The sequence below is a fragment of the Aptenodytes patagonicus genome, chromosome 8 (genome assembly GCF_965638725.1).
Source record: "Aptenodytes patagonicus chromosome 8, bAptPat1.pri.cur, whole genome shotgun sequence".
Lineage (NCBI taxonomy): Eukaryota > Metazoa > Chordata > Aves > Sphenisciformes > Spheniscidae > Aptenodytes > Aptenodytes patagonicus.
The window spans coordinates 2,290,271-2,308,929 of record NC_134956.1 but is presented as its reverse complement, the minus strand read 5'-3'; the positions used below and the strand labels follow the sequence as shown (position 1 = coordinate 2,308,929).

General features: G+C 36.1%; 1 protein-coding gene across 15 annotated transcripts in view; it reads right to left on the bottom strand.

Moving 5' to 3' along the window:
• Positions 1-18,659, bottom strand: part of IQSEC1 (IQ motif and Sec7 domain ArfGEF 1) — a 363,771-nt gene that overhangs the window by 5,448 nt on the left and 339,664 nt on the right. For 14 of the 15 annotated variants that reach the window (XM_076345942.1, XM_076345928.1, XM_076345930.1 and 11 more), the window contains 7 exons: positions 18,420-18,559; positions 16,761-16,790; positions 14,330-14,455; positions 12,554-12,653; positions 8,932-9,093; positions 8,067-8,243; positions 637-686 (listed from right to left, as the gene is read on the bottom strand). In XM_076345942.1, coding sequence (XP_076202057.1) covers positions 637-686; positions 8,067-8,243; positions 8,932-9,093; positions 12,554-12,653; positions 14,330-14,455; positions 16,761-16,790; positions 18,420-18,559 — 785 coding nt within the window. The remainder of the gene's footprint in view (positions 1-636; positions 687-8,066; positions 8,244-8,931; positions 9,094-12,553; positions 12,654-14,329; positions 14,456-16,760; positions 16,791-18,419; positions 18,560-18,659) is intronic. The other variant, XM_076345940.1, reaches the window with a different exon arrangement.

Sequence of the window (18,659 nt, the reverse complement as noted above, 5' to 3'; positions counted from 1 at the left end):
ATTTAAACTGCAATCTACCTAAAGCAAACACAAAAAAAAAAAAAGAGAAAAAAAGAAAAAAAAAGAAAAAATCTGCAAGCTGAATTCAGAGACATGAACAGTATATATATAAATGGTTTGAAGATGAATGAAATCTCATGAAATCCACATTGAATTCACCTATCTTAAAAATTTTTCCTCCCATGCCCTATCTGTGCAATTCCATGGTGTCATGACTGCATACATTTAGCAATTTAACTCGAAAATAAGCAATGGGAATGGTCGAGCATGAAAGTCAATAGTTGTAGCTAAATACCAAACAGCAGGAACAGTGTACTTTGTAACAAAGAGCAAGTGGGCTTTTAAGCTGGGACCAGACTGAAATGGTGGCAAAAGGACACAGCATATTCATTTAACCATGCTTGCAGGAACAAAGGGAACAAGGTTAGCTCAAACCAAAAATGGCATTGGTCTAAAACAAGCTGTCAGTGCTTTTTAAGCTGGAAGAATACGGAGTGAGTAGCCTAGGCATGCATTTTATTTGAGGCAGGCAGGTTATATGTTAGAAGAAAAAAGAGCAAAAAAATATGTATATAAAAGAAAGGTTTGAAATGCACATCATCACATCCAGCTAGACATCAGTAACTTCCTACTTACTTCCATATTGCTGTCTAGCGATCCTGCACTGCTGCGTCGCCCACGCTTGCCTGCCCAGGACATGCAACACCATAGATTAGAGACTGAGACAAGACCCGGGTGAAAAACAGCTGCTTTCCCTGAATCGCTAGAGGAGTCTCTAAATGCAACTAGAGGGGCTGCAGGGGGGTTAACATTGCACTGGACTGGTACAGCGGCTACTAAGGCAGAACCTTAGATTTTTAAGGCCATTAGTTACATTAAGTTTCTGTATCTGACTAATTTTTAAGAGGTATTGTTGTTGTGAATCAACTGTCATTAGCGGGGTGTGATTTTTTTTTTTTTTTAATTTGTACAACTCTTAAAATACATGTATTTTAGCATCTATATTTAGGAGCATGATTATGGTGTTGACCAGCAACAATTTTGAATTGTTTGATTTCCTGTAATCTAATTGTCTATGAAGTTTCTTTCTTTAAAGACTGGTAGCATTGATATATACATGTGGGGTGCTATTAATTTAAATACAAAATTTAATATCGGCATATTCTGAGCTTCAGTGTGGGGGATTGGTGAGGGGCATCGGTTTCATCATTTCATTTTCAGTTTTGAACCTCAGTGGATTTCATATAATCTTCTTTCATGACGTTTAAAAAAACTAAACTTAATTTTTGATCAACAAATCTGGAATCTGTCTTGACATTATGGCTAGATTTTGTTTGTTTAGCTGTGCAGTGCTTTATCTTTAAGTAGGATGGATTTGTTCTCCAACACTCTCAAATTGCCAAAGACATTTGCCTAAAACTACACATGAATCACCAGACTGTTTGCCTGAAGAGCCAGAATACCTCAGTGGCTATGTATAGGACACAGGATCCCAGATTTTCTCTCTCATTTCACAGGAGAGGAAGTAGCATATGGCTGCAGTGGAAATAGATATTTTTTTAAAAGATAGCTTGTTGAGCATTGCTTTGCAAAGTTTCAGAATACTTTACTGGCAGGGTGTATAAACAAAGCTAACCTTCGAAGAGTGGACAGGTTCTCAAAGCTTCTCTAAAATCTGCATGTTTTTAGACACCTAAGTTTTCTCAATGCTTTCTCCTTGTTTTCCTGCAAGGCCAAATATCAAAGACAATCTCCACCCTGCATTGGTACATTGCTACCTTCAGAATCTTCTACCCTTAACAGGCGGTTTTGGGGAGGAATGTGAAAATTTCAGCATCACTGAACCTATGAGCCACATACCCTTATCTTTAGAAGCCCAAAAGCCACACGGTATCAGAGCTAAAGAGAAGAGCTTTGGGACTGGTTTGTAAGTGGGACACAACAGTGAACCCTGGGAGGTTCACCCTTACTTCTCGACATACCCCTTCATAGACCAATTTAGACCACCCGTAAGCCTTATAAGATCAGTACAATCTAAAAATACCACCTATTGGATCCATAAGCATAACTTTGACCTGGTTGGTCACGAGATGCTGCCCTGCAACACAGGTTTCTCTTAAGAGCTACAGTTCTCTCTAGACTACTCTAACATTTCCCCCTCTCTTATTAAAGCTTCCAAGGCTGGGGAGTAGCACCAAGAGCTACTCCCCAGAACAAACCCCTCTACATTGACATTACATTGAGGGGAAGGCGTTTGTCATCAAGGTGTTTTGTTCGACCTGTTAAATTTGTTGGAATTTTGAACAATTCCCCTAGACATGCTCTTTGTCAAAAGCTTGGCGCTTCATCTCTTGCTGCAGTTTTAGCCTCATCAAAACCGTAACTGTACTATCTTATGAACCCCCCCAAGAAAAACTGGGTTTGATAATCCCGTATTTTTACTTCTAGTCAGGCTTTGATATTTTTCTGCTCTGCTAACGGGATTAGTACTGATTAACGCTCAAATCACTCTTGCTTGCTGATACAAAAATCACTGAGAAAGATAGCCATCTATTAACTTAGCAGTCAATATTGCAAATAAGACTGACAGCTGCCACAAGTCATTAAATGTGGCTAAAAATGAAGGAAAACAGGAAAATCTGCTGCCTTTTGCATACGGCAGGAGTCAAAGTCTCTAATAAAATAACCATGAACACGGTATATACACAGTATATACGGACAGAGACAGATGCATTTTTGCTTAGAATAACTTCAGGGCAAAGTAGTACTCGCAAAGCCAAGAACAAACAGAAAAATCCTACTTAAAATGCCTGTAATTTCCCTCAGATAGGCACTATCACTATAAAGAGTGCTTTATTATTTTCTTAAAAACAAACTGAACCCTATTCTGTATTGACCTACCATGTGATATGAAAGCTATTAAGTAAATCCTCTAGAGCATTCCCCCTGCCAATGTGTGTTTATACAAGACTGTTCTGTAGTTTTTGAGATGGCATCCCATCTCAAAAATGTCTCCCTAGAGCTGCAGTGTTCAAATGCATTTCAAGAAAATGGTGATTCTCGACTAGAATTGTATGTAAGCATAACTCTGTACTCGCATAATAATTAACAGCTGTGGTATTTATCAAATCTGAAGACCAGTTTTGCTTAATATACTACTGATCTACTTCTTATATGGGACTAAGAATATTTCAAATTTATAGTAGAAATATTAAGTTATTAAAATATTTTTACAAACGTAAACATTCCAAAAGAAAATTCAGTTTCATTAATAAAAATCCATTCTACCTTGCAGAAATTGATCTCACAGATGTACAGATCATTACAGTAAATGTAAATATTTCTCACTGCTACCCTGTATTTCTTGCAACTCTGTTCTATGCCAGTGAGATACACTGATATCTAAACAATGTATCATGATCTGGCTTTGTATGTCTTGGGAAAACAAGTTTGGAGAAAAGTTCTAAATTAAGGTTTTGGTAAAGCCAAACTAACATAGCTGGTCTTATAACAATAAGTAGTTACACTAGCCTCCAAAGGCTGTCAAATTGATATTCCCAGCAGCAGCAGAATCTGTAACCATCTAGCTACGGAGCTTATAGGTCCTACCCAAGCTGACTTGCTCAGAATTATCTAAAAAATATGCTCTAATCATTAATTTAGAGACACCACTTTCCAGGGTGAAAAGACTCTTTGTAACCTTCATATTTTCATCTTGTTTTCTGGGTGAAACAGGTATAGTCTTAATATCACACAGGTATAGTCTTAAGATCACACATCGATTGTGAAAATAGTTCCTTGGCATCTTCAAACAGATGATTCTCAAAATACTGATTAAGCCCCAGGAGATGAGAAAACAGCATAACCACACCTCGTCTTGCTGAACTCCTTCACTGGAAAAGCAAACAGTGTCTCTTCCGTAAGAAGAGTTGTTGATACAAAGGTGTTTATATACAGTGTGGGGTGTCCTTGTACAACGTACTTGTAAAATGGTTTGGTATTAACATAGGCATATCACAAAAGACTTGATTCATACAAATCTGTTTTATTTAAAAAAACCAGTACATTCTGTCATGCCCATTACTGTTGCTATTCCATTGAAGAATAGGAAATACAACAACAGCGACAAGGGAAGAGACAGGAAAAATCTCTCCCTACTTGGAAAGCTCTTCTAATAAGGGAGAAAAAGACTGCTAGTATCCTCTGTCCTATATAGTGCAGCAAAATCCACGGGAGAGGAAGGAGAAAACAACTTAGTAACCCTGCCTGCATCAGATGAGGGAGGAGCCAAGGGACTGCACCATCCCGTCACAGATTGGTTCCACAGATTAAGGGATTCTGTAATTGCATGAATCGGAGCCTTTTTAAGGGGATTACAATGCTGAGAAGTTCCACGGTCTTTTCCATTACATTTTGGGATATAGGAAATTTTACAAAATACACGATGAAATTGGTTTTTTAAAAAAAAAAAAAAAAAAAAGGAAGCTTTTTTTGGAAGGTAGAAAGAAACACTTAACAAGTTAAAGGTTGATGACAGATTATATGCAATATACAAATAGAATTATTTTAATTCTGGAACTACTTTATGTTTTTGTTTTGGGTTTAGTTTTTTTTTTTTAAGTAGTCTCTACTGGTCTGTGATTGTTTTGAGATAGGTCAGGAGATTATAAGACAAGCACAACTTATATTAATAGTAACAGTTATACCATCCTGCACTTATGTGCAGATTCCAATATTACACGGGTATGTCGGTTGTGTATTACCAGGGCAAACCAAAATTACAATGTTTAAACCAGTGCAGTGTGTAAATATTATTTCTACCTTACAGGTTAGGGATGGGGGGAATAAAGCTTGATTTCCACAGGTGCTCACCACTGTAAACTCAATGTGAAAGCACTGGGTCTTCCAGCAACTCAAAGTCGCTGGAATTCAGATTGACTAGCCTAAAATCAGTCAAGAAACCTGAGAGATACAGAATCAGAAACGCAGCCAGTCTAATCCTCCATGCTCTGCTTTAGCGACCAAATCATTCTTCCCACGTACTAATGGCCATGATGGGACTTCACACCTTTCACATCTTTCTGTAAACCTACTTATCATGTAATTGTATATGGAATAAGTGGTGAAATGTCCAAAATTCTATCGGAACCTGTAAAACTCAGCTTTAACTGCATTAAAATATGTCTGTCTTCTAATATTTTTATGTAAATAAAGAATTCCAAAGTCTGGGACAAATAAATTCAGTTCTTCCTTGCCTACAGCTCAAGAATGTGTAATAAAAATCACATATTTTGCTTTTGAGAAAAATAAAGCACTAAATACTTTTGACATTCACAACTTGGAACAGTTGGTTGCCACATTCTGCTTTGTATTCCATGGAAAGAACTGTCAATCCACAATGAACAATACTATCTTTAAAATCAAGAGACCCTCATTCACATCCTTCTCGCAATTATGATTTAAGCTATCATGGCAAATGCATGGAAGAACAACCATCAGGAAATGATTCCTGACAGACAAATCTTGCCTTTCCTTACGGATTACAGCTTAGGAGTCAGAATCATTCAGGGTATCAACATTCATTAGATCTAAGAAGCTTATGAATCGTCGCTCTTTTCCAAGAGAGGAATTTAAAGTCACTTTCCACAGCCACCATTTACTACTGTGATACCTGGTAGAGAGTAATGGACTGTTTTCTTAACCAGTTTTGTCATATACCCGTACAACCAAAATGCTGTTTAATCAGATTTCCCCTTCATTGAATAAATATTTAAAAATTTTCAGTTTGTTTTTGCAATGTTCATTGGACAATTATCTGCCTTAATGCATAGATAAAGCAACCAGGCAATTTTCTGATGCTTATTAGATTTATTTCTCTTTAAATGTAGAAAGGAACTCTAAAAATCCACTTTCATCATGCCTTTTCCTACAGAAAGACACACATCCACACACAGTCCCCACTACTCCTGTTCCTCCTCCTTTTTGATCCTGTGTTTCATCCACAAAGAGAAGAACTGAGTCAACCTAACTCAGTACTCTTTTACAGAAGCAATTTTGTATGGTATAATCACTGGGACGCAGTATCTTGCTAACTGAAAGAGATTTCTTTGTTTTTCTATGGATCATCTGTCCCATATTAAAACAAAATCAGCCTCGCGTGCAAGCTATTCACTGAGAAAAGGCAGAGAAGACATGTATAATCTCATTAAAACTACACCAAATAACAAAGCAAATAACAGGTATGTAATTTCTCAAGTCAGTTGCACTGCACAAGACCAAACAGAAACTCTCCATAATTCTCAACTCGTTAAAGTTAAAATTAAGTTTAGTTGGGTTTAACAAACTCATTGATAAACCCTGCAGTCTGTGAGTGATTTCTACTTTTTAGTATGGAAAAAAGTTATTTTCAGTAATAAGCATGCCAATTGTAGGCATGCCCTGTTGAAACGTGAAATGTTTTCATGATTACAAATACTTGTTTATCGCATAAAACCCATAACATGAATTTAAATACATGGCAATGTTTGAAAGACAGGGATGAAAAATTCCTGTGGGATGAAAAAAATTAATCAGAAATTGCAGTTACGGGTACAGATACCCACCTGAACTCACATATTCAACAATATGGTAGTTCTCATTCTAATGAAATAAAAACAAAACAACAAAAAAGGATGATGGAAGTATCCTCAAATCTGAGATATAATAGTGGTGAGGACTAGTGGCTTGATCTAAAATCCACTGAAGGCAATCAAGTACCAATATTCAATTTCAGCCTGATTTTGGATCAAGTTCCTAGGTCTCCTTAATGAAACAAATGGACATATGAGTATGAAAGCCTAAACAGAGAATAAAATAATTGAAAGAGCTCACTCTCTACATATTTGTATGCATATACATATACCCACAAAACACAGGCTATAATTTCAGTTTACAGCAATTTTATTTATTGCAGCATAGCTAAAATCTCTTCTTTAGTTAAAAAAAGGGAAAAGATAAGTAGCGTCTACTACCAAAGTTATACATAGTATTGAAATTACGACTAGACTGTAAATCATCACTGCAATTAAAAGAACAAATCAGAGTATGTAACACAGACTATGAACTAAAAAAAATAATTGGAAAAAAATATAGTCGCTACTATCCCCAGAAGTACTTTCTGAATAGTGGGCATGGTGTTCAGATATGGCGTCTTGTAAATGACAGGAATCACGTTTAACACTGAAGACAAGGTCACTACCCATGGCAGCCTGTATTACAAGGGTATGCCAGTTGTGTATTACCGAGGCAAACCATAAAATGAAAACATACCAAACTTCCTTTGGCTTTTCTTTGGCTAAAAAAATCACACCACCACTCCTTTCCAGTCTTTAGCTATATTAATCAATTAATAAATCTTAAGACACATCAGTAGCTTTGTGGGATATCAGTATTCTTGTCCACTAGGGCTTCCTTTATTGGCAATAGTATTTCACAACAACCTCTTCTTTTGCAAGAACTGGGAACTGTATCTTGAGTTACAAAACAATAAAAGAGCATCAGGGACACACTGTATCTGAATCACACAGTTCTAGGCAGAATTTAGTAGGGCTTCACTCAATTTCATTCATCAATGTGGTAACACAGGTACACTTGAGCACAAAATACACAGAAAGCGGTCATTACACAGCAACCAGTTTCTTTTTTTTTTTCTTTCTAAGCCTATTGTATGAAGGGGAAGAAGCAAAGGGGAAGAAAAGAAGAAAGGAAAACTAAGTGGGTTACTCCTAGCACAAGTCAACCATTTTTTTTCTAAAACACTTACAATTTTTCCTCTGTCTTCACTCTCCTTTAAAAGTATATATAGCAATCTACAACGGTTTAAATGCTTTCAAATAGTAGTTGCTTAATAGAACGAGGGTAAAAAACAAACAGAAATTAAACACGAACTATGAAAGAGAAGCTATTTAAAATGCTTGAAGTTTCAGTATTACTAGTTCTGAAAGCCCACTGTGAGCTGGGCTTTATATGCATCATTCACACATCTTTGCATGCACTAGTCAGAGCCAGGAAATCAAGGCAGTGCTTACCTGCTTCAGACAGGTCTCTAAGGGAGCTGCTCAGTGCACTTCTTTTCAGCCCCTCCCCGGTAGCATAGCTGTCATCCAGGCAAGCTCTGTTCAGCGTCCCATTGCCAGAATCTTTTTTCAGACTGGAGCACTGAGACATGCTTGGACGCACCACACCCTTCTGTTTTTCTAGCTCAGCTGAAACAAAGAGAATAATTTTGCAATTCATATTTATTGACTATAATGGAGGACATGGTACCATGACAATTTCTGTATGCGATCACATATTACTGTGAATAATAGATAAGAGTTCATTTTGGCACTGTTAAATGCCAGAGAGGAACTTCAACCCTGTACTAACAGCTTTATATTACAACATACAGGATGAAAGGCTGTTCCTCCTTTGGAAAAACAGAAGATAAAATTCCATGTTTAGACACTCACGTAACTTCCAGCAAAATATATCAATTTGTACTATGGCTACCTAATTGAGAGAATACAGGAATATCAACATGGAAATGAAGAAAAATTCAGTGAAACTTATTTGACGGGCCATCACTGAGAATTTCAGTGATGTAAATTATCCCTAAAATTCTTACTGTAATTTATACTACGAATTACAAATTCATCTCTCCTCTGTCCATTACTATTTGCAGTTTGTCCAGGCTAAATTTCCACTGCAGCTACACTGCAGTAAATAACAGTCAATAAACTCAGCTGGGGCTTAAGATATCATTGGGTTTTTCCTCTTTCTAGAATCAAAGCCATGGAAAAACCCCACATTATTTTGAACTTTTAAAGAATTTTAATGGCTTATAGACACATTCAAGATTTTCTTATTTTGATTAGCTTGAAAATGCTCTATTATATGTACCTTTGTACTTACACTCTATTCTGTGCTTTTCCATTTCTTGAACCTCCGCAATTGACTCCCTCAAATCATCTGTAAACTTCTTCCTGTCCTGAGGATTTGGTGCATTGAAATTTATTAGTACTTTGATATCTGCTCCTGGAACAGCTGATGTGAGCCGAATACCATTGGGATAATCTAGAAGAAAGAGTCAAGAAAAACTAAGCTCGGATTATTCCAATTACTTTTCTTTTTATAAAACAAACAAACAAACAAACAAACAACCCCCCCACAACTGAAGGCTTTTTACTAGTATTACCATACAGGGAACAAAGTCGGAGAAACAAAAGTCTAAAGGCACAGATTTAGAATGAAAATCCCTAAGATACCTTGGAACTGCTTAACTGTCAAGATACCGAATAAATATTGAAAGATAGTCTTTACGCAGCTGTTACCCTTAAGGTACAATGTACAATATAAAAGAAAAATCCCAGAAAAAAACAAAAAATTTAAGGGGATAATTTTTGTTTCATGGAGCGGATCCCATTACCTACCCTACTCAATTGTAACCAAAGTTTTGCTCAGTAAAGACTACTTGAATACATCTCAAGTACTAGAACCTGTCTTATACTTTTAACTTAACGTTGGCAGGAAGGCAAACACACTAGCATTGTACAGCTTTTAGTATTTCCTGTTAAGTTGTGTTCCCTGGACATCCTACTTTCATTTTCTTTCTTAAAAAAAAAGTCAAAATTATCTGTGAAATTACATACTGAGGAAGTAAAAGGGGTGGAGGGGTTTTTTCCCCTCTTTTGGCCCATGTTATGGACATCTTCACAATAAAATGCAGATTTTTCAGCAAACTGTCTTTGCTTCTTTTCTAGCTGCACATCTGAGAATGCAAATTTTAACAGCTGACCAAAAATATCTCCTGGTTGAGATAAAACGTTCATTTACAGAAATATAGCTTATAATGAAGATATATTCTGCTGTAGAAAACAGAATCAGGCTTTGCTTGAAGCACAGACCTGTAGAAACAGGGTGTCAGAAAAACTCAAAATGTGCATTCTAATTCACAATGTTTTCTTTTACTCAACTGCCTGACCTTATTGGTTTGCTAAAGCTCTCAAATATTTACTTAAGTATTCAACCTGAAGTTCAAGTGCCCCACGTACTAAAAATTCATTCCCTCAAGAACGAGCAGATGATGTAAGGTAGTCTCTTCCTCAAAGTCATTAGGTTTCAACAATATACGGGCTTAAAATATTGAGAAACAAGTGCAAATGCTATGCTTTTTTAAAAGGATACCTTAACTTCCAAATCAGATTTGCAACTAAAAGTGAGGCAAGTCCATTTACCGTTCTCAGGTGCAAAAAGGTGCCAACTACCCCAAGCTTCAAAGGGTACAGAGGGGAAGGAGGGAGCAAGAATTTGGGGCTTCTGCCAGGGTCTGATAGCAACATCTTGCACAGAAGCAATGTATAGCTGGATCTGCTTCTCCTGACCACGTGACAATTGCCTCTACCTTTAATCAAATAAGACAGCCGCCTCAAGTTGTCTGCAGCTGCTGTTGTTCAGAATACAGCCAAATGGCCAAAAGTGCAGAGGAGTCTGGTGCTAGGCAAGCTAACAGGTGGAGAGCATGGTATAACAGCACATACTGTTTTGAACTCTGAAACTCCATGTGCAGCAAACAGCTCTAGAAAGTGCACCACTTGGAAAAAAATAAAGTTTATAAAACAAGGAAACTTGGTAACGCCAAAGTCACATGGACTACCTTCACATATGAACAGAGAACTATGAATCTCCACATACTAAACAAACAAAAATATTTTATTACCAGAGATACTTCTCTACGTCGTATTGATTAAGCATCAGGAAACACTGACACATTTATTGGTTTCAGATACACTCTCTCTAAAGTGATCTGCTTGCCCTTTATATTTTCAGTGATTTTGACTGAAAACGTAAAACGTACTTCCCTTATGGCCTATTTTTTTGTTAGAGATACATGACATTATTTTCCCTTTTGGAGCTCATCCATCCCTCAGCGTAATTGACTTCTATCATTAGAAGCCAATTCTTCTATCATCAACGCCAGCCATTTTGTTCAACCTCACCAGTAGCCATACCAATATTTTTGTTGCTTCTGCTTTAGTGACACTAAGTTTTATTCACTTGAAGCCAGCTGATTCTGACAGCTGCTACACACGGACTTACTGAATGGCATGATGGCTCTGGCCAAAATACCCCAGAGCTTGCTGGGGACAGGGGAAACCAAGAATATGAATTTTACAAACCAGAGGGGAAGAATACTTCTCTTTCTCAATTGGAAAATACTGCATTCCACCTGACGGGCACTGATATTGGAAGCACAATCAGCTCACTGATTCACCATAGTCAATTCACCTTAGGAGCCCAACTATGTCTACTTAAGTGTCTCAGTTAAAATGCCTCCAGTTCACTGGGAGGAATCCAACCTTTTACTCCTAGTTCCACTATAGATATTTTTAAGTTTACTTCAATAAAATGTTTCTACTTAGCATGCTTATGTGATTTTTTTTTTTTTTTTAATTTATTTAACTTGACATCAGAGGAATTATATATTCTTCTATTTTTAGTAGAACCCAGGATAGAAATATTTGGTCTTCCACTCTAAAAATGAATTTTATATCATATAATGTGTGCACGAGAGAGAGAATGAATGTGTATGCATATAAATAATCTGCAGGCTACATCGCTGCTATAAGCTCTACAAAATCATGCCTTTTGAAATCTCCAGATGCTTTGACTCAGTAACAGTGACTTCTTTTGAGATAAACATTGAAGCACATTCTCAAGGACAAGTGAAAACTAAGAGCTTTCTACAACAGAAAAGCACAGAAAATACTGAATGTCACACTGAACTATATCCAATTTATCATGAAGGTCAAGGTTTGGTTTACAAACCATTAAGTCAGGTCAAATAGACTGTCTCCCTATGTACCATACAAACAACTATGCTCCGCTACGTTATTACTGATGCTGTCTCTGGGCTTAAAATCTACAGGAGCATTAGCAAACGATTTGCTTTTTGTTGGGCTGTTGTCTGCTAAGACTAAGCTTGACAAGCATTAAAGATAAAAAGAATATTGGATTGATGCAGATTACAACTGACATAAACAAAAGGTGTCAGAAAATACAAACTTTAATCAAGACTCTCTGCTTTGTATTAAATTTGAATGAGTATACATTACCTAGGCACAAAGTTAAGATATAAATCAGGAAAATAAATTAGTGGTTTGAATTACACGTATCATTATAATAGTCATTATTTATTATCACACATTCAGTTCCAGCTGACTGTACCATTGACTCAGCAACAGATATAACATATTTGTTTCTTTACAAACATTCTATTCTTTACAAGCATTCACAAACAACACATTTGGCTAGATTTGGCTTCTGACTACAACCAAAAAAAAAAAAATCTAACAGCAGTCTTGCTGTTTCTTATGCTGACACCATCTCAGTTTAAACTTCAGGGCTAAGTTAAATTCAGAGCAATTTTATTCCTACATTCAGAATCAAGTCCTGTCCATCCTTTTCACTCACACAAGTTATTATTTTGTTTTATTTATAAATAAAATGGTCATCTAAAAAGAGAGGAAAGACTTACACTGGTTCTCAAAAAGAAGAACTTGCATTCCATAGAGGGAAAAGGACTGTCGAAAACTGTATGTGACTGAGTTCTTCTTCTTTTGAAAAATCTTGGTCACCTGAAAGTTATCACATAAACAAAGTTAAATATCCATTTTAACATATGTGTTTGTGGAAAATTATTGTTCTTAAGAATTAGCATACGAGAAAACATTTTATGCCAAAGAAAGCGACAATCTGCCAGAAAAGATGAACTTGTAATTTTTTCCTTTTTTATTTTTAATGCAACTGCACTGGTATCTCTTAACCAGAAGGTTTAATATTTTATCCAGATACAAAGCCTTTGTGTTCTCTATTCTCCAGAACTCCACTTCTTGAAATTCCAGAAAGAAAAAAACCTGCATCATATTGTGCACTGTACCTGCTAGCAAAAAATGTAAATATGTTTAAATTTTCCTTTTTAAAAAACTTAGCTGCTACCACACTTTCTTCTTACAGTCTGACTACAGGCAGGACATGCCCATGGACCTCTCCACACAAGTTTAATTCTTAGCCCTTATTCTTATGTGCTCTGTGACCTTCCAAGCCTGCTTTGCTTCTGTGCACCTTCAAATACTGTCTTACACTACCTCATCCAATGATGCCCTGTTTTCCCTATGATTTGTACAGCACCTATCTCAATAACAGCACCTATCTCAATAAAAGCTGAGTCTGTGGAAACCTTTACTTTTTGCTACAATAGAAGTAACATACTACTACTTACCATCAATTTTGGGGTTCTCCTAAAGTGTGAATGCAACCACTCTTTCTCTTTATGACCAAGAGGTTTATTTTTACTAGTTCTTTCTAACTTTAACTTTTGGCGATGGCATTTTACTAGAACTGACAAATCTGGTCTATATTACTCCCAAAACAGTTTGATAAAACTACTGACATCTGAGTAAGTAATAAAAACCGACAGAAAACTTGCAATCCGAAGACGACAATGTTCTATCATTTTATACCCAAGTTCACATTTACAACTAGGAGGTTATACTCACAATCAGAAGGATTGTTTTTTTATTTACTTCCTGGTTTTAAGGTCTGAAGGTATGTAAAAACTACACACAATAAAATTGTGCATCTGAAGCACGCCTTTTTCGTAACAAAACGTGAAATATTTAGTTTAGTTCTTAGTTCTCAGGTAACAGCCAAATACATTCCAAATGGAGTACAAGAAATTTTCCTATTTTTAAGGGTAAATCAACCAAATAACTCCAAGCTGTCACTAGTTTTGTATGTCTGTTTTTCAAAAGACTGGGTCAAGTTAAATGCACGCTAAAAAGTCAAGTCAACTGTAAAATGTATTTCAGCATATCCTATTCCTATTTCAAGGAATAAACATGTCTGGTTCATAGAACATCTGGGGAATATAAAGTAGTATGTAATTTTGGTTTTCCACAAGTAACTTGAATTCATTATTCACAGAATAAAGAATGTCTCCATTTATCCATTAGGGAAATGGGTAAATTGGAGATAATTTTTGTTCTTTATAGTAAAAGCTATTGCATCAAAGTACTTTCTTACAATAGAGTGTAGTAATCAATAAAAGGCTTCAGTTTAAAAGCAAATTCTATATAATGAAGAAAATTAAGAAAATTTAAATCTTAATCATCCCAAGATTGCTGGAGTACAGAGTAACAGGTAATCGATATTTATTTTTAGGAATGCTCAATGCTCTTAATTGCCACTGATTTCATGGAGATAGGCATTTCTGAATACCTCGCTAAAAGTCTATCCACCTGAAAGTACATACCACAAGAAGATCATTAAATAAAAATATTTCTCGCTGGTGCAATCCAAGCTTCTGAGGTTTATTTGGATCTGGAACTTCAAACAGCCTACAGTAGCAAACAAGCCTCCGGTGGGGTAGAGAGAGGACCTACGATAATACAAAAGTTCATGGTTAATATAGCAATATTTAGCCAAGAAAGAGCACCTTTCATACCCAGAGTCTTTTTTTGAATACTTCAAATATTTTCACCTCTAAGCCCATTAGACTTCTTCATCAAAGGACCAACAACAGAAAAATGAAGATTTATATGCCACAAACTTGCATGACATTCAAACTTCATCAAAATTCTTATATAAAATATTCTCTAACAGCTTGCATTCCTGCATATGGATGCCAAAGTTTTACTGGGGATAGAGTTTTACTTTGTGAAACGATAAAACCTTGAAAGAACTTTAGATTAAGCAAGTGGGAGCTCAAAGCAAAGGATGTTTGCTTTCCTGAGCATTTTTACATATCTTTATTAGAAGAAAGGATGCAAAGCAATGTTAGCTTTTGTGAGATGAATACACTGATGTTGTAGATTACGTTTTGTCAGCCACTGAGTTAATTCAATTTGTTCATTCCCCAATACCAAGGAAATGGTGACATCAAGAAAAAGTAAATGAATTTTCAGTCTGGCTTATTTTCTCATGCCAGCAAGAAAACCAAGAATAATTTTCCATTTTCTTATTTGAAATGTCTCCTGAAACTATTTCCGAAGCTGCTGTTTTCAACCTAGTGAGACTTCATTTCTTTCAAATGCAAATGATGATATCTTGTCAAGAATATTAAAAGAAATCCTTTAAACTTTAAAAATTTGAAGTAGAGAATCTTAGTTGCTAACTAGACATATATTTCATTTATATATTATATTTCTTTATAATTCCTGATTCTGCATGGGAATTATGAGATTTACTAGGCAAAGAAAAACAGTCCAAGACTGTTAATGCTGCTTCTTCCTCTACATAAGCCGGGGGGGGAGGAGAAAAAGATTTTAGGATTCACTATCTGCCCTTGCTCCTGGTTGGTTATCAAGTTGTTTGGTTAGATTGCAGTTTTTCCCCAAAATCCAATGATAACTATACTAATAACAGATAAAATGCTGATAACATTTAATTTATCTATGGCATTAGCTTAATTACCCTTCCTGAACTTGCAAGGAGAAGGTATTTAAGAAAAAATCTGACATGTTCTAAAGGAGCCAGCGTGGTGAAGAATGCTGGAGAAATCAGTGGTTTCTATTTTCAGGCTACTCTGGTAACGGAACAGCTTACATGGGTTCTCAGGAAAAGCGGCAGGAATGAATGTTGCATGTTCTCATTCTCTCCTACCTCCAGACTCAGTTTTCCCAGCACATGGCAGTCTGAGATTTGCGAGATAACAAAACCCAAGGGTAGTCACTGAGCCTATGAACTTGCAAACAACTACAGTGAGCTCTGGTATTGAAATTTAACTACAGACAATGCTTTCACTCATAGCAATAGATGATCCGGTAAGATTCCCTTCCATCGTATTTTATAAAGGTCACATCTTTCAGTTTGTTTTTACAGTCCAGTGGTACTGCTAGACATGCATCCATGAAACAATGACAGGTACTTCACCTAGAAATATGAAGCTAACTTTGCATGATTTTAACTGTTTACACAGAAAAAGCAAGAAATAGAAGACTGAAAAAACAAATGAAAGTTTAAAGTTCCTTCTCTGGATTGTCCTGAGTGAAGATGCTAATGCACAGTGCAGTTATAATTGAGGAAAAAAAAAAAAAATCATTAGGACCACATTTGTATAAGGTAATCAGATTCAGAGCACTAGGTGCACTCCTCTGCTATGAAGTGGTTTCTTTGTTCAAAACTACTAGCAATAATGTTATCATGAAACTAAAGTAAGTGGAACACTGCATTAGAAGAATAGTTTTAGGATTATTATTGAATATGCCTATAACTTAAATCTGGAATAAATATTTTCTATGTTCTTCTATCTTTCAGAAGAGAACTATTAAATTAACTGGCAATATCTTTCTAGAGTATCATTCAATGCTGAAATGGACCAGAAAGAGTAAACACACCAGGGCCCGGATGGAAAGGTGAGGTGCAACTGTAATTTTACTTGTTTGTTTATTCTTTACTGGCTGTCTAATTTCTACAGTGATAATAGCATTTGAAATGCATAAAAAGTGTACTAAAAAAGGTCTAGAAAACTCTTGGCAATAAATTAAGCAGTCTCTGGGAAATATATTTTTAAGAAAATCTTTATATTTTGGAGAGTTATTACTACAACAATGGAAAATTTTGCTTGAAAGAAGCCCAATTTTTTTAAAAGTTAAAGTGTAATAGAATGCATTATTTCCAGTTTAAGAAAATGCTGCCAGTTAAAATGACTATAAATTTTGAAGAAGTATGAGAGAAATACCTACACAACCAAGTCCATGATGCAGAGATCCAATCTACAGTAGAAAGACATATACAAGTTCGTTAAACTTCAGAGAAACACAGTACTGTATCATAGCAAGTAAATACGTCACCGTCTTACTATGACTAAATGCCTATAAAGTAAAAACAAATATTTCTATCAATAAAGACTGTTGGCTGTTTCCTAAATTTTCTTTCACACAGTTAAAAAATCTCTCAACAGAAGAATCCTTGAACCTAGGACTCTACTGAGGGCATTGTTTTCTTAATCCCATTTAATTTACAAGGTCAGGATTAGTTTTAGGCTTTGAATTGCCACATGCCTGAATAAAAAAAGAACCATTAAAAAACCCCATCTCCCACAGAAGCCTATATATAAACCTAAATCCCCAACCAATTACGGAAAATAAGTTTCATATGAAAGCGCAAGTGACTGTCAAATACTGACTTTAGAATATTTATTTCCCTTGTCCTCAAAAACATGTAAAAGCTTTTACTAAGGAAATTTTGCTTTCTCTTTCCTCTGCTTCTTCCAAGAGATCTCCTCAATATTTCCTTACTGGGAAACAGAAGTAAATTAGATTTTTTCTTTTTTTTGGTGGTCCCTCATTCCCTTCCCCTCCTCCTCGCGTTGAGGCTTGTCTGAGAAGAGATTACCATTCAAAGCTCTTTAAAAGTAATAGGGAGAATCTTGAGATCCATGCTCTTTTTCTTAATAAAAAATCCCCCAACCCATCAGTCCCTGCTGCAGTAAAGTTCCCCACAGCTGATAAAAAACTGATTTAGGACTTCAAAAACATGCAAGTCTAGTCTTTTTTTGGCTTTGTTCTGAGCTGCCTTTGTGACTACTAACATGAAGATTTTCAGAAGATGACTCTGGGACTTGAATTCAGGAAGGCTGAGTATCCATTGTCCCTCTCCACATTAGATACCATTGTTACCACGTAAAATATTGGTCTTAATATCTCTGTGTTCACTCAGCTCCTAAAACAAAGGGAAAAATGCTGTGGCCTTCCTTTTCTCTCTCCTTCTCCAACAGACGCTTTGAAGATTAATTTATATAGCAAAGTATTTCAGGATTTTTCCCACAACAAAGCAAGAGGTATCTTTGGATGCTCAAACCCAGCACCAGAATCCCTGGGACCTGATTTCCAGATAAGTTCGGAGACAAAATGACACAATCTCCCCTTACAAATACCTGTTCATAGAGCTAGCTGCAAAGCTGAGAAAGACGCTGATGTGAACAGAAGTTCTCTATTACTCTTGTAAATTATGGAGCCATAACTGATGGTATAAATGTTGAAATACAAATCTCTACAGCATCACTTTAACAAAACACTTCCATTCTCTTGAAACAAACATGAAAACTGCCTAAAATGCAGATATTTCAGTGCAATTTCAGAATTGTAAAGCTTTACATAAAGAGTTTAAGACTCATAACATCATCACTCATGAATACCAGACTGCAACAACAAAATTCATCTGCACTGTGAATACTCCAAAATTAAAACCAACCTTACAGCAAATTACTGTTTTGACAGTTTCTGCCTTTTGCCATTTATCAACCAATTTACACCTCTAAGCAACACACTTCTATATTGTTTTATACTGTACATTGCCCTACACCTCCTCAGCAACTGACAGGCAGTGCAAAGTGAACTTACCGGTTTCTTTCCTACTATGAGTTTTTCAACCTTCTGGACTTGGGATACATGATCCTCATTTGTCTTCAGTTCCCGTTTGCGGATTCGCTCATAAATCCCAATCAGCATTTCTCGTGGGATATCCTCACCATCATCCACACCTGCAGAAGCCAACAGTTTCTATTATCAGTCTGGCTCTGAATGATCTAACAAACATTTCTCAGCAATGTAGGCTTCTCAGCAAGGAGAGGAGAAAAACAC